The following is a 20,826-nucleotide window of genomic DNA, read 5'->3' as shown; positions in this document are numbered from 1 at the left end:
ATTCTCAGCTTCAAAGAAAAAACTTTAAGTACAGGCTGCCTTTTGTTCAAAAACGTACCTTGCATGCAACTAATGACCGTTTAATTAGTGATTCAATTAATAACTGTAACCTGTACCCACCTATCTTTTTATTTCCTGAAAGCTTTGCTACTAAAGATTTTATCACCATCTAGTTCATTGATAGAACTATGAAATAGCATTAGACTAAAAACCAGCCCCTGGGAGATAAAACTCAAAACAGTGCTCTTCATTAATGTCTCCCTGTTATCAAATGAATTTCCAATATGTCAGTGAGCAATTTAAAAGTTAATTGAATAGGTACCCTTTCCCTCTGCATAATTTTTTTTATTATTATTAAAAAGGTATGTGCTACTATGCCAAATGCCCTGGAGATACCTCAGCATTTTATACACTTGGCTTTATCATCAGGCAGACACGTAAGCTAGTCAAATAATTCTTATTTTTGACAAGATCCATTTTCCATAAACTCTTTGAAACTGACATTACATTTCTGTTTATCTTGTTCCACTGCTTTTCTTGGATCAGTATCAGCTCATCCACTTTACAATTCTGTGGATTCACTTATCCTTTTAAGTTCTGGAAGGGCCCTTAGAAATGCCTCCCAGTTGCTAGATAGTTTTTTATTTTATTTTTTTAATATCAACATTAATACTTCAGATGCCTCTTAAGCTAGTTTCTTTAAATTTGGGGAGGTGCATTATAAAGTTATTTTGGTTTGCTAAATTAAAAATATTTACTTTGAGCAAACATAACCTTATTGCCCTTGTTAAATCAATAAAACCTATGTTTTCTCTTCATTTTGTATGGAGAGGACTCACTTTCATTTTACCTCAAATAAAGAAATATTTATTAAACCTTTTTACTGTTTCCTACATCACCATTTGCAATTTTCCCATCCGTATCTTGTAACTGGTAAACACCGGACTTAAGGACTGGGGACTGGGAAGTGATGTGCTAGAATTTATACAGGTGTAACACCTTGTTTTTAACGCAAGTGGCCATTCATATTTCATTTAATTTTTTTAACTTCCCTTATTGTTGCCTTTATTTAACTCTTAAATGATCATATAAACTAATGCACTTAACACAGATTGTAAACAACTGCATTCCTTTTACATAGCCTCTCACTGTTCTGGCCAAACTCTTTCCTATCCCTATTAACAATGGGAAATAGCCAGAAAGTGACAAATGCTAACAAAAATGCCTTCCTCCATTGAAGACAGCAACAAGGAAATGCATATTAGCTGGGCAGTAAACCAAGAGATAACCTGCATTTTTAACAGCCACAGGAGTCCCAGAGGAATTCAGGAACTGGGTCATGGATCGAGAGGAAAAAGGAACAAGTAGCAGCTGTTATTTTGTAATTTTATCTGGCTAGGGCAAACAAAGAGAGAGGTTGATAAATGACTCCTGAATTTCAAGGAATGAACTCAGTCCAGAATCTCTGAAGGAACAAAATGGATAATGAAAGCCTAGCCCTTCTAGAGGAAGCAAGAAAAAGGGTGACAATACTGTATTTTCTAACTCCAGTTTAGATCTTCCAAACTATGTATTTAAGAGTACTTCTCTTCTGGTTTAGCAGTGATACCAGAACAATTTGGGAATTTACGATGTATAAAACATGTAAAAACACCCCCCTCTAAACAAAACTGTGCATTACCCAAGCAAGTTAACTGCCAAATATTGGGGCTGCTATGGTGGTAAATGCTTTTGACAGATTCATGTACCTGTGAGTATTTTTAGATTTGTACCTCCAAGTACATTAAACGTTTTACTTTAAAATTACTTGCATGTCATAATCTCTCAGGAAGATCTCTTTCCCAGCTGCAATTAAAATAAATCTAAAGTAGTATTTAGATTTTAAAAAATGAAATCTCATTATATTTTTAGGCATGGAACCCCTCACTTGTATGTACTCCTATCTTCTCTTAGCTGTTTCCCACTAAACTATTACCAATAGCCCACTGATACAGAGCTGGGGAGTGTGGAGGGCAGGGAATCCTTTGATGTACTACTCAAAGTACACTGGAAAATGCTTTACTGTATCATTAAAAAAAAAAAAGTTGCTATGTTCTAGGACACGGTCTCCAATAAGCTAGTTTCTGCCTGGCCAAAGTTCAAACATTTCATTTATTACTAGAAGACTCTGAACGAGCAATTTTCTCACAGTGAATAAGCTCAATTAATGAAAACAAATTAAATACAACTCCCTACTGTAGTTGTTCACTCCCAGTACAGACAGGGTATGTGATGACTGCTGAAGCAATGTACTTTACCCTGAGGGGAAGTTAGGGAAAGAGGCACTTCTGTACACAGTGATGCTCCAGATGACTGTGGAACAGTTTTTTGCTAAGTCTAAAGGAATTCCTCTGAATTCAGGCATTATGTGAAGTCCACACTTCAGAGAATGTCAGGAGAGCATGGAAAAACTAGGAGCCTAAAATAAAGATACACTAAAACCTTTTAGCAGTGAGGAGAATGCCTAGGTGCAGGTATTTGTAAGATCTCTTACTGCTCCGTGAACAGGTATTCAACATTTACTTATTTTTGTTAACATAACAAAAGAGAAAGCAAAGCAAAAACTGTTACCAAACCATGGGTTTTTTATCTCTAACACCGAATGTAAGACCTTTTTCTTCTCCTTCCTTTAGAAATTCATATTCCTAAGCATTTCTGACTTAAGTTTGTTAAATACTAATAGTTCAACCTGTTTGGTGAGTTTGCTGAAATTTTAGAAGCAGAAGATACCAAAATGAGCACTCAAATTTCTAAATTACAAGCATATTTGAATAATGCATGGCGGAACCAAGATCAAATCAAGAAAGAAAAAATACAGTCATTTAGAGATAGATATACTGGGCTACAGTTTAATTAAAATATTTGTCTTCCAAAATGAATCACACCGATTTTCAGTACTCCTTGTGCCAAGTTACTAATCTAACTATGGTATTGCTGTCTTACCTGAAACTGAGCCATTAATGCCAGTGGATTATTTTGACTGTTGTCAAATGTCAAAACATCAAAGATTCCAACACAATTAACTCGTAACCTTTAGGAAGAAGAGAAAAGGAAGAAGTGTCATTAAATTCTGTTGGCTACTCAGTTTTTTCTCTAGCATTCATTGAATGCTTTGATATGACAAAAAAGTCATCAGTACTCAGCAAATTACTATGAAGCAGAAAATACTAATTTTGCTATTTGATAAAATGCAACAGAGTCATGAGTTTACAAAGAAATCAACAAATTTTAAATTGTCAGTAGTGGATCTGAACAGTTCTTTGAAGATAATACATGCCTTTCCCAAAATATGTTTAAAAAGAACTTTTTAAAAAATTACAAGTTTTAGCACATCGTCTCCACCAGTTAAAAGTAACAGAACTTTCTAGTTAGACTTTGTTATTTTTGTAACAGGTGCGTGGTCAGCAGCTACCATGAATACAGATCACAGCAAGACAGAGAAGTAACGCTTTCATTACCTTGTTTTTCCCGTTACTAGAATCTTTGTTGGATCCATAACTCGGCATGCCAGTCCTGCTGTATGAATGGTCCGTAACGCAGAGCTGAGTTGCACAATATATGCCCATATCAAAGACTCTGGAAGCAATCCAGCATGCTGCCGTGGCAGAGGTCCATCATGCTGACCTAGAAGCAAAACATTGTAAGCATCAACAGAAGGCTACTACACAAGATTAAAATTAGAACATTTTGAATTATACAATTAACTTACATATTCATTTCATTTAACTCTTAACAGTCCTTGAAAGACATATCTACTGTGCTTTAACGGTTGGTTTTGGGGTTGCAGGTTTTTTTGTTTGGTATAGGTTGGCTTTTTTTCAGAAGGACACCACCTTTTAAAATGCTGACAACCCAGTTGATATTATTTTCACTCTCATATTCAGGAAAACCATGCTGATTTTTAAAGTTTAGGATGAATAACCACTACAAAAAGAGCACCGGTTAGAAACTGCTGAAAGTAGGTGGTGCATCAAAATATGCAGGTACTTCAGCAATAAAAATGCCAATATTCTGAACAACAAGCATGTAGCACAACAGCTGCAAGAGAACCCATTTTACCTCCTTTGTGGTAGGAAGGCTTACAAATTAAACATTCTCTGTCATCTGAGCAGTCAAAAAATGAACAAGCTAGTTTCACATTACATGGGCAAATCAGACTGGAAGATGTGGTGGCTGAACATCACTGAACACAACTCCACGTTATGTTCTGCCATGAGCCAGCTCCCTGACAAGTCATCGCTGCATGTCCCCTGTTCAGTGGGCCATATGAAAGCAACGCATCACCCCCCTTCTAAATTGATTTGTAGTCGTCCTTTCTTTGCATTCACATATCCAAATTCTACATTGAAAACAGTGTGAGTAATGCTGAGCCAGAGATAAGAAAAGATACAGATAACAATGTTATTTTTAGTAAGATGCATGTTATACAAAGAAGTTGCTACTGTTTAGGTGGCACAAAGGTGAAGTAGGAGAGGAAAATCCATCCAGAGAAAGACACTCCATCTCTACTGTACAAAACATGATAGCCATTTCATGAGGTTGCCCCAGTACTGATTTTGCTAATTTTGAGACCAGTAGTATCATCAGTATTCATAAAACCGTGTAAGCACACAATTCAGTTGTAAATCCTCTCCTCCAGATACTTGTTTCTTGGGTTTTTGGATGGTGTTTTTTCTCCTCTTCCTACGGTAGCATATCAACATCCATGCACTTGCTCAAAGTAAGTTTGTGTGTGTGTGTTTGCATGTATACACACAAATATATGTGAGTGAAAAAAATGAAACACATTACTGCAAAATTTTACCTAGAATTTTCATTGGTTTTGGGGTGAGGGCTGGGAATGTTTCTAGCTTTCATTTCTGAGCTTTTGTTGATTTGTTTTCAAACTTCAGTTCATTTTTCAGGTTTAAGATGCTTCAGTTTAGATCACGAAAGATCAAGACACAGACTTCTTTAAACTGCAATAAGCCTGGCAAGTCTACTGAAGGCTGAATATAATGAGATATCCTTTGTTTCTTCTGGCCTCCTGATGAATCATTATGCAAATCACTTCCCACAAACCAGCATACCAGAAATCTAACATAGCAAACTTTTCCCCTCATGACTCTTCAGCATGACAAAAATTACGATGACATAAAATGATTGAGGAGATACAGCCTCCTTTAATTAGTCAGGGCTCTTTCTCTAGTTCCTACTTCCTATAGAGTATACTTTATATTTAGTAAACAGCAACGTGTGATATGTTTAACAGGAATATATATGGACACTGTTACAGAGTTACATCTGTATGAAATAAATGCATCCAGAACAGAAATGTTGCTTAATATCCCAAAGAGAAAAAAAAAAGCCAAAACTTGGGGGTTATTTTTCTGCACGCAACTTGCCCTTTGAGTTCCAGATAAAGACAATGTAACCACGAGAATATTCAACATATGCTGAAAAGCTGAAAGATCAGAGTTCAACACAGCTTCTCCTCCTCTATCAGAAAATCTCAATCAAGCAACATTATTTTACTACTGGAAAGACTCGCCTGAGACTACAGCTGAATCTAGACTGCTGCTTTCAGACTAGTTGACTGCACCCCACGCTCCCATGTGCTAAAGGTACAGGCTAAAGCACTGGAAGAATAAGTTTTGAAATGCCCTCTTTCATATTTATCCGTTCAAAACAAGGGAGATTAAAAGCAGTTCAGTTTGCTGCAATGCTGACTTCAAAGTATGTCCCATGAGGCCCATCAGGCCTGCCACAGATGGCACTTGAGCAAGGACCCAAGGAGATGAGACCTGAAAGTTCACTCTACAAGCAAAACACAGTTGAAAGCTTTCCAAACTGTTGAACACAGTTGAAAACATCACAAGAAGACAGTATTACAAAAATTATCAGAATTTACTCCAAAAAGTGGTATTTTAGAGGTTGATTTGAAAAAGGCTTTCCACCACAGGCCAAATCCACAGCATGCAAAAATTCAGATTATGTTCTTCCCACCTACTGCAGGGCAGACTCACCCTTCCCACTACTTTCATCTCTCCAAGATGCTGAACATAGATACTAATGGAGAAGATTAAAAATGTAAGAACTGCCATTTCAAAAACACAGGTTATCCATTATTTTTCCTTGCCATATTAAGATAAAAATAATTCTCAGCATTTTTAAGTGCTGCACTATGACATTCTCAATGGAAAAAGAAGCACACCCTTTGCACTCATGTACGTATGTATACTTCTTTTTCATTTGTCAAAAATGCATTCAAATGAAATTCAGTTCAAATGAAATTCCAGAGCAAGGGGAAAGGCGAGGATAGTCCTGGGGTCAGAAGGAAGAGCTGGGACCACTGGCAGAAGGACCTGTTTTACATCATCACGAACACTGTGAGAAAGCATGCTAACGAACAGCAATTCTCATCAGACAGTTATGAAAAGAAAAATAAGAAGCCCAACAAAAGATTTAGCTGCTACTACACTGAACCTCTCAGGCCTGCAAATCAGTCTTTATATTGAGAACTGTGAATTGTTCAGTGTTTGCCTGCTGTTCCTGAGTTAAAGTACTGAAAAGTCAAATACAGTAGCCTTCACTTCTTCCCTTTCTCCAGGGAAACCTGGGCTTTGGTTTTACGTTTCCCAATTTTCAATATACAGAAAGGTTCTGAACTGCTAGCACAGCACCACACTTTGTAAAAGATCTGAAGATACTGAAAACTTGAATTTACTTTGAAAAAGTTGCAGTTTTTGGCAAAGGTATTTTAGGATAATTATTGGTTACATATTTTGTCATCAACAATATCACGTTGACTTTCAATATTCACATATTCTTTCTGCTCATCACAGTAAGTACACAACATTTGGTTTTTCAATGGAAGAGGTTTTTTATGAAAAAAACATACAGCAACTGGGGATGCAAAAACTGTTGTCAGCAGTGAAGTCCATTTTTGTGCATTACATATTACTATTAATGTGTCCAAAGGTAAACAAGGTCCAGGAAACTTGCCTATCTTCATTAGACAGTGTTTGTTTGCTGAAAAGCAGAATCTGTGGTGCTGAAAACTATTAATAGCATGTACACCAATGTTTAGTTACTCAGAACATTTTTAATAAACAGACCAAAGGACATATCAAAGGCATGCTTATCTCTGCCAACCACAAACACTCATCAGGACAAAGAAAGAAAAAAAACAAACTTGCAGGCACCAGTGCATAGTTACTGTTAATTTGCCAGGATTTTCTAGTTGGCAGTTTTAAAGTACATACATTCAGAATGTGGTTTACCATTTAATTATTGGACTGGTAAAGACAACATTTCAACAATTTTGGGTTAACTTGCTAATTTAAGGAGAACAACATTTCCGCAGAGATAAATGCACTAACATGTACAACAATCTGAAGTTAAGAAATATCAGAAAGGTGGAAGAAAACCAACAGGTTCCAGAACAACAGATTTAATGTTTAGATACTTTTGATAGAAATAAGTGCATTGAGGAAATATGAGGAATAAGAATCAAACAAAAAGGAACTTTTCAAATAAATGTCCTCCAAGTAACAACTAACTGAAAAGTCAGGCTCCTGATTTTAAAACTTGTGTAAATTTAGTAAAATATGACAGAACAATATCAAATTATCACACTGTACCACCTGAAGAAAGAGGATATTTCATTGCATAAAGACCACAAGCAATAAATTCTATAGCATTCAGTACTAACAAAGACATTAGTTTACAGTATAAAAATAAACATGAGCTGCTATTTTCACCCCCCACACCAAATCCCTTCCAAAGTAGTTCTGTTACAGGGTCTGTAAATAATATGGCAAAAACAAAAAGAAAAAACCGAGACTGACCACACTGACACTAGTGACATGCAAGACAGCTATGTAAACCATAATCCTCATCTTTTAACTGTCAAAGTCTCGTGATGCCAACTGGAGTGTTCAACATAAATAAGGTTGCATACCTGAAATCAAATTCTGAGTTCACTGATCAGGTTCACAGTGTTGTGCCTCCTAAAACCTTTAAAAGCAATTGTACTAATCTGGGCCTCATGCTGCAGAGTACCCAACTTCCATCCATTCCCCTGCTTCTCTTGGGAGTCTCCTCTAGGCAGGCAGACGGCCAAGAAACTCTGTGAGGGGATGGAGAAAGGATCCGTGAAGGCAGGCAATTCTGAGAAATCAAGTTATAGGTATGCAATCTTATTTTCTCTCAAATTGCTCTTTCTACTGAAGACCAGTCTAGAAAGCAGCAGTTACCAAAAAAGAAAGGCCAAAGCAAAGATGTGCAGAAAGATTTGGCAAAATTTGGGGATTTCCGGTGACTTTTTTTCTAATTTATCTCATAAAAAGACTGGAAGAGCAGGTAATGAGAAGTGCCACAGGCAGGAGAGTGTTATCTCCCTTACATATCCCTCTAAGTTCTGCTGCAACAGTTCATTTTAATTAAATACTTTGATTTGGCTCAACAGAAATTGATGTTGTTTCCAATTTCAAAGACCATCTCTGCCTACAGAAAGAAGCTGTAGTAGGTCAAATAAATGGTTCAGATAGCCCAGTAGTCTGTTTCAAGGACACATACACTAAAATCAGAAAAGCAGCCTGCAACGGATACCTGAGCATATGAACATAAACAAATAGAATATTCTACTAGCCTCCGATGATTTGCAGCTTGGAGAACTCTTGAGCTAGAGATAGTCTTTTTGCAGTTAGCAGTCCAAGTGTTTCTTCACCATGAGTAAGCCCACTTTCCCCTTGAACCCAGGCAAATGTCCAGAGTAACCTCTGACAAAGTTCCATGGCTTAATTATCTTTACACAGGTTTTTCATTTGCTACCTGGCTAGTTTCATTTGTCAGTCACTAGTTTTAGACTGGAAGAAATAGCAAACTATTGATGCTTATTCCTTTTGTCTTTATCTCTGATGATTTTTGAGACATCTACCATATTCCAATCATTTTTAACCTCATCATATTCCTGTCTGTCTTTAAGAGCATGAAAAGTACTATTACACTTCGCTGTTCTTACACAGAAGCTGTTCCATGCCTTTGATCATCCATCCCTGTCACCTCTTCTCAACTTCTTTGCTGTTGCTCTACACCCTTCAAAATGTGTAAGGAGGACCACAACTACAGACATGAGTCTATGATGCTCCCACAACTTGAATACAATATCCTCCATTTCACTGTTTATTCTTTTCTTAATTATCTCCAACAATGCATGTCCTATTTACCGGAATGACTTTTTTTTTTTAAGGACATGACTGCCCTTTCTAGAAGCAAAAAATCCTTTTCCAGTGTGGCAAAAGAATGTGTCCCCAAAAATTTTATTATAACTTCTATTATTTCATCCTGAAAAGACATACATTCTTCTATAATACTCTAGACAGGTATAAAAACACAAGGTATAAAAATTCAGCAAGAGAACAATATTTTCCTTAATCTACGGAACTTTAGCCCCAGATCTATTATTGAGTGGGAAAAGCCACAGAAGCCATCATTTTATGCTTAAAGCTAGAATTAACATTTTCCCTTGATCACAGCAGTTTATATTGCATCACCTGCTAGATTATTACCAAGAGTCCCAGTCTTGTAAGATCCTTCTGCAATCCATCACAAATGGCCTTTGTTTTTAACAATCCAAATAATTTGGAATTATCAGCAAACTTTGCCAGACTTATTTATCTTCAGTGCAAACAAGTGAATGTATTAAGAAATACAACTCCCAGCACATATTCTTGTGAGACCCCATCAGTGATCTCCCTTCACAGTAAAAATCAACTGTTCACTCTTACTGTTTCTTATCTTCTTCTAACCAGTTATTAACTTGAGGACTTTCTCTTTTTTTCTTATGGTCACTTAGACTCTTTTAGAGACTGACAAACTTCATCGAAAACCTGAGATCTTATCTACTGGATCTTTGTTCAAAGAACTTTGATAGATTAAGGAGACATGACTGCCCTTTCTAGAAGCAAAAAATTCTTTTCCATTGTAACAAAAGAATGTGTCCCCAAAAATCTTATTATAACTTCTATTATTTTATCTAGAACAGACATCATTCTTCTATAATACTCTAGAGGTACAAAAACACAACAAGGACTGATTTACATGGAAATTGAAAACCATGGGTGGGAGGGAGACACTCAGAAGTCTAGTCCTGCACATAACAGTTATTAACCTGGCAGCAGGTGTTCCAAGTTTATCCTGCCAAATTAGTTTCACATCAGGCTCACTGAATTTGTAATCGTGTTCTTTAACTTGCCACAGGGTATGATGAGTCAAAATAGAGCTTCCTCTGAGATATTACCACCAAAACCAATGGTGGAACTCAAGTTCAAACCTCACTTACACTGGTCAGCTCAGTGCAAAGCCAGTGGGAATTATTTAGTACATAAGGGATCTACAAGCATCTGAATGTATTCACACACCATCAATCCATTATACTCTATCAGAACTACCAGACAGCCAAGTAAAGTTTTCCATGTCAACCTTTGAAACAGAATGAATTCACAGCTAAAGGTTCTAATTTCAAAAGGCAGAAGAAATAAGAAACTTTAGCTTCTGCTTCTCTTCATACACTTGCCAGCCTAAAGATATTCAGGGAACATCTAGGCTAATAAAACAAGCAAGGCCAGGTCATAGTCTTCTGGTCATCCCTACGGCTGGATCTAATTTCAGGGTTGGTCCAACATCAAGCAGGAAGTTGGGCCAAATGAGTTCCAAGGGTATCTTCCCACCCCAAGTCTTTCTGTGATTCCATTCAGCTGTGACCATCTCTCTTCCTCAGCATGGCACTGGGCTTTACTAACAGCTTTGGCCTGTTGTGTTCCAGACAACACCTGGATGCAGTATGTGGGACTGCATGGGCCACGAACTGGTCTTAAGAGACAGTATGATTGGCAGCATACTGTTTTGGAGAGTAAGAGGCTTTAACCATATAGATATGAGCTCTGCTGAGTGACCTGTGGAGCCACAGACCATGCTGCGACAGATTTTATTTATGAATGCAGATGTAGCTTTAGAGACTCCTTTGAAGCCATAGTATAGATCTGAAAAAAAAAAATAAATCAGACCCATGATGTGAAGTTTGTGTCTGAAAAATATGTTACAGGGATTTTTCAATCCATTTCTTAACTTGCACTTCACATTTCAAAACATTAAATAACACACTGTCTAATTAGTCCTCATAATATTTTATGAGGAAAAAAAGAATTTGTAGGTGGAGTGCACCTGAACAGCAAGCATCAGATCAATACAGTATGTGTCTTTTACAACTTTGGAAATACCTCCAGTAAGTGTCAGGTATCACCTGGTGACAGACCTGCAATAGGACCCCAGAGTTCTTGACTCCCAATCCCGTTCAAATTTATTTCCCTATCAAAGAACTGTAATGCCCTTACAAACTGATGTCAGTTTTGCAATCTAGTCATAAGTCAAATGTGACTAGAAAAGTAAATTGTTCATTGTTAGAGTTTTACCTTAACTTTTAACTCTACTTACACTTTTGGTTTTTTAAAGAAAATATATATATATTCAGAAATTTTAAAATAGAAAATGAAGAAGAGTTCTCTGATCCCAGTCAGCTTATGATATGACAGAACCAATTAGCTAAAAAATTAAGTTGAACAACTATTTCTGACCAGCTATATTCTGCTTAAGAATTGGAAATAGTTTACAGACATATCGTATGATAATGTACCTTCCTTACCCCACTTTCGTTTTGTGAAATAGGCATCAGCACTAGGGTCATTGAAGTGTCTGCTCATCATAGTCTCACCTCCAGCGTGAAAATCATAGGCAAACACAAGAGCTTAAAAATAGAAACATGTGACAATTACTAACTCAAGCATATTTAGAAAAAGTCTCAACACATCGATTGGCAGGAGGGGGAAATCAAAACACTTACAATGTTCTCCAAACGCTTTAGTGGTAAACACTTCACGCAAAGTTACTATATTTGAGTGCTGAATTTTTTTCCACATGTCAACCAATACCATGCACTTTGTGTTAACAAGACGAAAACCTAGAAAAGAACAAAAACCATGGTTTAAAACGCAATTTTTAGGGGGAGAATTTTTTGCTTTAACATTTCTTCTGGAACTACTGAAAAGCAACCAGACATTAAAATATGACTAGCATGCTTAGGAATGCCAGCCCTATTAAGACAACTCAATTTTTCTCACCATGTATCCTCCGAAGGCAATATGGCAGGTCATCTTTACTATTTACAGCTTTATAGCATGATGTAATGTACCCAAAGTTGCTTGTTTTCTGTATCCGATTGGGTGGTGGCAGTGGTTCCAAAGGAAAGAGACTGTGGTAGCTGTCCACTTCCGCAGGAACTGCTGAAATCAGTTTATATACAGAAACATATTATGCATGAGTTGACTTCGAGAAAGTTATTATAGCAGCAGAGAAGATTAAAATGACTGTTATTAATACATAAATTCCTTGCATCATCTTTGAGGTTCATGTAAAGTTAAAATCCACTATTTTTGCTTCCATGTCAATATACAGGTTCCTGGAAAAGATTCCACAGTGCTAAAGTAACTGTCTTCAGAAAAACAGTTACACCAAGTAAAATCAACAGAATAGATGTGCAATTCCATCTGCCATTTTCTCATCTACCTTAAACATTCACCCTTCTGAATGACCTTTCTTTGGTGTTTTTTTCATGCACAGTTTCATAAATAAGCACTGATTACCAGAAAGGCTTCATACCACTGTAAGAACCCGATTTTCATCACAGAAAAGCAAATCCTAATCTTACATGTTTTAATATACAGGTTTAGAAGAGAGAAAGAGGTGCTGAAGGTTTACAAATCAGATTAAAAGACTGGCCTTGCAAGAAGACATACACTTGTATTTCATCTGGATTAGTAAACTAAACTGCATTTTTTTACTGTGTCATTACCATACTAAACACACATTTGGGAAGTAAGGATACTGCAACCAAAAAAAGTGATGTTTAAATCAAGTTGGACACAGTCAACTAAGTTCTCCAAAAGCCACATTACAGGGAATAGTATATGCTTCTCTTGGTTGACAACTAGTACAAAGCCTTCTTTGACATACCAGGCAATTCACTTCAAAACAAATTTGCTAGTTTATATGCAGCCTTTGAAAATACTAGGTATTCCTTTAAAGGATGCACATATGTTCAAAGTAATATAATACTGTTCTTCACGAGGCTTTATTACCTTAATATTTTTTCCTTTTCAGCAATTTTAAGTATTCCCAATCATTAAGAGATTTCAAAACAAGAAAATTACAGAAGAAGAAGAGAATAGCTACAACAAAGAAATTTCAAATCTCTGAAATACTTTGGTTATCCACAGCCCAGGCTGATGATTAAGGCTTCATGATAAACTAACATCAGGTGGTGGGTTTTTGTAAGATGTTGTTACTACTGTTGAGTATGTATGGTTGCAGAGCAATATGGTCACAGTTTAGTTTATAAGAAACACTTACTTACCAGGAATATCAGCCTGATCAATCTGGGCCATAGTTATTAAGTGTCTGTTGATCAGTTCCTGAAGAACAAATCAAAGTCAAGCTTTGAACATTTTAATTCAGCTCATCATTTTTGGTAAGTTAACAGTAGTACACTGTCTTTGAAGTACCAGCTGCTTGTCCTAAAATCAGGAGTTGATGCAAATGTCCAGGGCAAGGGAGAAGACCAATAGCTTGAAAACGTTAGTGACAAAATATACAAATCCTTGAAGGAAGGAGCTGCAGAAGACACATTTGCTAGAGCTAGCACTGACAGAAGCACCTAGTACAGTAAAGCTGAAATAAGTAACAGTCCGAGCCAGCACTCGGCAAAGGGCTCATCAACTAACACCTGCATATACTTTCATTTCAGTGGAAGACTTTAAAACTGGATAGGATTACAGCTTAAAGGAATGCTATGTAAATGACAATACACAAGAAGTAAGAATACTTAGCTGAATAGTAAATCATGGCATGCAGGTTAGATTGAAGTAACATATGTTGTAACCCACCCTCACCCGCTGCTGTACTCCATCCGTTATAGGACTTGATTTTTTAAATTCTCCACAGGGAAAACTGACTGCACAGATGAGTGGCTATTTCTCTTCTACTATTAGTAGTTTTATAGGTTTTGCCAAAATACGCAATTTTCCTTTAAAATCTTTATCATCTTACCTGCCTGAGCTCATCTGCCATGAAGAAGGAAGGTGCATTAGCTTTCGGCTGCATGTAAGCAACATGAGGTGCAGCTGGATGGTAAATGTGGTAGTTTGGAAATACCTGAAGACAAAATATTTTAAGCAGCAGTTTAAAATCCTTAAGTATAGGGAAAACAAACAGTTTCGTCACCCTTTTAGTCAACTACTGAACTACAAAGTCTTCAAGCACAGTACATTACAAATGTACTGTCAGATACATTAGTTTCCTTATGTGATATTCACTACTCACAACTGCAAGGGGGAGCTGTATGTATGTACACAGTTGTTATGTTTTTCTAACTGTCTTTTCCCCTCCGCTGTAAATGTGAGAGTTATTTAACCTATCATAAAGAAAAAAGCAATCTGGATTTCTAATGTTTTGTCATTATGTATGTATCCACTGAGATACAAAATGTTTTCTTTCGATTGCTGTATTAAAAAAAAAATTCAAAATTCTACACAGAAGTAAATGAAAAACACATACATTCTCTGGCCCTTAAATTACTGTTATTTTTATTATTTTGGAGAACAATTACAACAGTTAAATGGCCAAATCTTCATACAAAGTAAGAGTTTCAGAGTGTTAAGATTAATCTCTGTAGCATCAACTAACTCAGCATTTGGAAACTCCATACACTTCAGTATCAAAAGCAAACATACCATTCCCGTGAGAGGTGCTGGAGTTGTATCAGTATAGAAGTATGTTGTTCCACCCACTGTTTCCTTCTGGATCACCTGGCCAGTAGATGGAGGCTGAGACACAGCATTAGCGACAGAAGCAGAGGCACTAGTAGGCACCATATAGTTTGCTGGGTTAGGAGTATGACTTCTTCTTCGAGGAGCAGGAGATGTATGAGGAGTTATTTTGGGGGAATGAAGAGGAGAAGATCCTGCTGACAGTGACATTCCTTAAAGGAATACAAGAAGATACTGTTGATCAAATCTGTCATCAAAAAAAAATTAGCAATTTGACAAAACCAGTCTTAACTACCAATAATATTCTGAACAGGCGAGATGCTTAAGGATTGCTACATCTATATGAAGAGTTAAGAGGTAAAACATTAAGAGCAAGACTGAAGAGAACTTTCCTAAAACTCTTAAGAGAGAAAAGACTTCAGAACTTATGATCTATGTATGAAGAACTGGAGTGAAAGACATAGGAGGAGTAGAAAGGCAGAGACTAATCAAATTAACGCTGTGTCTAAAAGAGGGTTTATTAAACTGCAAAAAAAAATATTAATGGCTGTATGATAAGTGAACGTTTACATAAGTTACATGAGAAGTCAATGGTTCCTAAGCTGTAACTCACTTCATTATGTGTATACCTTTTCTAGAACCAACTCCACAGCTATGAATATTAATAGACAGATCTCCAGTAACTACAGCACACAAATAAGCAATACACTATATGCTACTTTCAATGATTTCAGGAGAAAATTTACCTGTTTTCCTATATTTATTATATTCAAAAAAAATCATTCTTCAAAAAAATATCTTTGATAAGCAAAGCTAGGTAAATTCTCAGGATATGAAGTCTGTTACACATTCATGCTGAGATTTTCAGATTTATTTAAAATTATTGTACTGACTAGTATTCACCTTTGATATTACAAAGACAGCTCAACTGAAGCTTGAGAAGCTCAGCTTTTAAACAAAGTACATCAGAGGGGAAAAATAAGGGCAACATTTTGCATACACACTTTTTAGTCACCAAAACCTAGTTTAGGTAGTTCAAGAGTTACGGTATGCAGAATTCTCATATATGCTTATTTATAAAAGTTTAGGTGTCAAACTAAGCTTTCAGAGTGCTGCTGAAGAGAAAACCTTTTAAAAAACTCCTATTATTACTAGCAAAAGATCCTAGATATTCAGGTGTTCAGATTAACAACAAGGAGAGCACCTTTGAAATATATTGTTGCTTAATTCAGACTGGGATGTACTTTCTCTTTAACAGTCAGAATTATATTAGTCATACTGAATTCTTTTTACAAAAAGATATAAAACTTCTATACCTAATGCTGTATTGACAGCCGAGAATTCTTCTCAAATTAAGAATGTGGTTAGTTATTACTCAGATACTTTCTGAAATTACTCCTATTTATAAGCTCTGGTAACTTATTTAAGCAAGTATCTCACTAATAAAAGCAAGAACAACTTTTTTTCATACACACTTTAGTTACAAAAAAATTGTTTAGCTACTTCAGTCAAGAGTTACCGTATGCAGAGTTCTCAACATGCATCATCAGTAAAATGTAGGAGTGTTTTTACACTCATGTCTTGCCCCTAAAGTAGTCGCATCCCTCCTACATTTAATTTTTTCTTTTCTTTTAAACAAGCCACAGAAACAAATAACAATGTTAGTATTAGCGGTTTACTCAATAGTTAGGGAAAAATGATTTTGAGGCTGGATTATCCTAATGACATTACAGAATATTTGTAACCTTTCATTTAGCTCCAACCATTTACTACTTTAACATCTCAAAAACTATGCCTATTAAGTCACCACAATTATTTCTCTTGCTCTTGAAAAGTGAATAGTTCCAACAAAATAAGCATGATTTTTTAATGCAAACCATAGGTAAATCTTACTCCTTTCTCTTTAGTTGGGTCTCTTCAGTCATTTATTCTTCTTTTATAAAAATATAAAATTAAGAATATAAGAATACCAAAAATTATAAAAATAAGTCTGTATTTTTCTTGGCCAGAACTTTTCCTTGTATTAACACATGTACATGTGTGCATACACACACCTTATAGATAAGCAGTATGATGGAATAACTGCTTGCTGATTAGTGTATTAACTCAATAAAACGTGAATTATAATAGGCACTTCTTAATGTTCAATTGTTAAAGTACTTCTGAATGGTAATATTAGTCTCCTAAAAATCTGTTTACAAATCAACTGTACGACAGTAAAATGTTATGCATTGTGCACCAACTTATGCTGCAAGAGAAAGTAAGTTTTCATTAAATTAAAAGTTGCCTTGAACGAGTGAGTAACAAATAATTCAACAGCTACTGTATAGATGGTTACATTTTTAACAGAAGACTAGAACATGAATGCACTCTTAATCCACTGGAGGAAAAGAGCAATTTCAAAGGAAAGAATGCATTACTATTGAGATGTAAAGGATGGCTAATTGAAGTGGCCATAAAACTGAAGCAGATCTGTGATTTGTGTCTATGATTTTCAAGGGATTCTCTTCATCTAGGGAAAGTTATTAACATGTCTTTTTTGCTGTATTCCAGTAAAACATAGTATTAACTGAAGTCCTTGCAAGCATGTAATCTCTGCCCAGATAGGAATAACTGGCTTCAAGAAACTTGTGTTTCAGTAAAATACTCAACCATAGGAATGAGGAAAATCCAGCAGCCCTCATGTACACTAAAGAAGAATGAATCAAAAGCTTCTTTACTTTCAAATAAAAACTATACATATAAGATACAGTATACTGTAAATCTTATCTTAAAAATGAAAGTGATGACTGTAACCTCACTGAAACTATGTTGTGACCTACTGCAAGTTTCTCAGAAAAAAAAAAAAAGTAAATCTATCCCTAGGAGTTCTTACTGACACAATCTCCAGCAATTTCCACTTTAACATTTACTTTTTAAAAAAACTATTCCTGCCTAAGAACAGTTACAAACAAAAATCCTTAATGTCTTTGCTTGGCTGTTAATGCGTGACTGAAAGAAGATAGTTACACAAATCCTTTCAAATGCCCTTCCAGCCTCAGTTAGGTCTGATTTTGGAAGGACATTGAGAGTTCAATGAAAATCATCTGTTGGACAGAACATATGGACTTTTCATTTGCCAATATACATAGTAAGTTGAAGATATGAAAGAAGTCTGACTACAGTTTGGTTTTATATTACTGGAACCATATACTACAAGTTACAAAAGCTTGCTGCTAGTGCTGTGGTGGGTACCAATAGGCTGAGGCAGCAAATATTGAAGGTGCTAAGATTCCTCTGAGAGACTTACATTAAATTCTGCAGTCTAAATAAATATTAAAAGTCCAATATCACACAATAAAGAAAAAGCTTAATACAGTGAAAATTATGCATAGCTAAGCATGTAATCAAGTGTACAAACTCAAGCAGTTCTCACTAACTTCATTAGTATTTTAATCAGTTAAAACCTTACTAGTATTAGTATCTAACCACAACAAAATAGAATTAGAAGAAAATAAAGGAAAATGGCTTATTAAAAGGTGACCATATACTCCTACTGACTCACACTGATGGAAAAAGACTACTGAATATATGCAGTGGGGTGAATATGGAACTACCCCTCACAGAATTAGACAAGCTGTTTCCAATAGCACAATTAGCATAAACACTTACTTAAAGGCCTGAGAAAAAAAACAGGGTTTGAATAAACTAATTAGTTTATACATATATAAAAATATATATTTTATGCATCATACCAGTGATCCTGACAAAAAACATTTTTCAGCTTTCCCTATGACAGAGTTCAACATTCCCCCTATATTAAAATGAAAATGCCAGCAGCACTAAAACACCAAAAAGCCTGCTTCAAATTGTTCTTCCTGAGACTTATCTACCAGTAAAGGTGGCTATCCATTCCTTGCCTCAGTGAATCTTAACACCCTTCATGAAGAAGTCAAATACTATCTTGAAAGGTAAACTGCAACGAGAAAGGGCTTCTTTCACTTCACAATTATTTACATCCAAGAAACAGTGTCACGGTATGCAGCTGTTATGGTATCACAACAACATGGAAATGGTTGCGGGATTTGAAGGTCTTCACAACATTCACAGCAACTGTGCAGGCTACCTACACATACCTGGAGTTCCTGCTGCTATTCTCATTTTAGGTGATCATATTTACATATCCCTCTCTTATCGTTATATTTTCATTTCTTGCATTGTTTATTATTTTTGAAGTTTTACTGTGACTGAGGAAAAGGAAGTGGCAGAATTTGAAATGAATTTGAGACAGTGGTCGAAGATATTTTATGGGATAAACGCTTTAATAAAGCTTTGTGGCATACAATGTATTTGATTTCAATGCTAGGATATATTTTGGATCTGTGAAATCATACAGATAAACAGGATCAAAGAAAGGGCATCACACATGAACTCTCATTACGGACTCAGTGCCTATAGTTTTTGGATTCAATGAGAGTTTACAACTTACTGAAGCAGGATTTCATTAAGCTCATGCATATGCAAATCGGCTGGCCTATAACAAACACTTATTTAAAAACTAAGTTTTGCTTACAAATTTATTCATCTACAACCATATCCCTATGCCTCTGTGGCTTGTAACACAGAGGTCAAAAATTAAACATTTAACATTTTATCACCTTAATGTTCTGTACTTTAGAGATACTCTAGACTACTAGGTACATTTTGAGGAATGGCAAATTGAAGCAAATAACAGAACCAGACTATTTCAGAAACTTACAGCAGCATCCTTAAATTCATTAAATACTTATTTTTATTATAAGCTTTCTATCAGGTCATCAGCATTGTAGCTGTGTATTTCTAAGTTAATTAAATCTCCTTAATTCCCTAAACAACTTTGAGTCATCAGTTCCTCCTCAATTTTATTTGGGGAAAAACACGTAACTTTACAGCCTCTTTGTCTCATCCCTTTCTTGCATCACTCTGGAACAACTGTGGAACTTCCTCCACACAATGCTACACCATACTTGATACAGGAGGTTGGAACAACCTCTCGGGCCTTAGGCCACTCAAACCACCTCAGCTGAAAGTGCTCCAGCTGATGTCACAAACCCTGAGACAGCCATCATCAATGGAAATGTGTCAACTGGACACAAGCACATCACCTTTATGCTCCTGGCTCCTAAGCCTGCATGTTCAGACTGGCAGCAGAAATGGGATCTATAACATTCTACATAAGCTCAGAGCCTGTCTTGGACTAAATACAGAAGCAACAGCAATCTGCTGTAATTTCCATTGTTGACAAAGGCATCACTCTTTAGCTATAACCTAGCTTAAGCAAACCCAAACCAGGCAAGGATTTTCTCTGCTGGGGGCTATACATCTGTTCTCTCTCAAGTTTAACACAGCAGTGATGTCTTATCACTCCAACGATGTTTATTAATTTCTTTCATACACCTTGGTGTATATTTTAATGGCACTGTTACTCTGAAACTACTACACAGAAGTGGCTAGGATAAGCTTGTTAGCAAAAGTACTATTTGAAGGTTGTCAACAACTCACTAAATTTCCCATACAAATGATAAACAGAATGTGTTTGGTAGCAAGGGAATGGAAAGAACAAAAATATGGTATTATCCAGGGGCTCATAAGGAAAGAAAGTTTGGAGATGGTGAAGGAGATCTGTTCAAAGCTCTTCAATAGGACATTTTTCTCCAGCTATTTGTATCAGTTGCATTTTATCTCACTATGTTTTTGTCTTCTATTAAAGGATACGGAGATGACTACTGACTGTGTTGAGATTATGCTAGAATGCACTTATCTAAGTAAATACATGTAGAAGTAGCAGCAACCTCCTTCCATGCTATGCCCTAATGGATGTGTCAGGTATGGATACTATTAAAGTACATCAGGTTTCAGTTGTCATTTTTTCCAGTATTTCTGCAGTCCTATTGATAAAACAGGCAGA

The 20,826-nt window shown here is 36.1% G+C and overlaps 1 protein-coding gene across 11 annotated transcripts in view; it reads right to left on the bottom strand.

Moving 5' to 3' along the window:
- Positions 1-20,826, bottom strand: part of PAN3 (poly(A) specific ribonuclease subunit PAN3) — an 81,967-nt gene that overhangs the window by 13,903 nt on the left and 47,238 nt on the right. For 4 of the 11 annotated variants that reach the window (XM_055702685.1, XM_055702692.1, XM_055702690.1 and 1 more), the window contains 8 exons: positions 14,865-15,112; positions 14,182-14,286; positions 13,490-13,547; positions 12,198-12,359; positions 11,921-12,037; positions 11,714-11,824; positions 3,498-3,663; positions 2,983-3,070 (listed from right to left, as the gene is read on the bottom strand). In XM_055702685.1, coding sequence (XP_055558660.1) covers positions 2,983-3,070; positions 3,498-3,663; positions 11,714-11,824; positions 11,921-12,037; positions 12,198-12,359; positions 13,490-13,547; positions 14,182-14,286; positions 14,865-15,112 — 1,055 coding nt within the window. Of the gene's footprint in view, positions 1-2,982; positions 3,071-3,497; positions 3,664-8,155; positions 11,064-11,713; positions 11,825-11,920; positions 12,038-12,197; positions 12,360-13,489; positions 13,548-14,181; positions 14,287-14,864; positions 15,113-20,826 lie in introns of those variants that run through there. The other 7 variants (XM_055702688.1, XM_055702691.1, XM_055702694.1 and 4 more) reach the window with 5 other exon arrangements.

The sequence above is a fragment of the Falco cherrug genome, chromosome 2 (assembly GCF_023634085.1).
Source record: "Falco cherrug isolate bFalChe1 chromosome 2, bFalChe1.pri, whole genome shotgun sequence".
NCBI lineage: Eukaryota > Metazoa > Chordata > Aves > Falconiformes > Falconidae > Falco > Falco cherrug.
The sequence above is the reverse complement of the archived record's forward strand: the minus strand, read 5'-3'. Positions and strand labels throughout refer to the sequence as shown.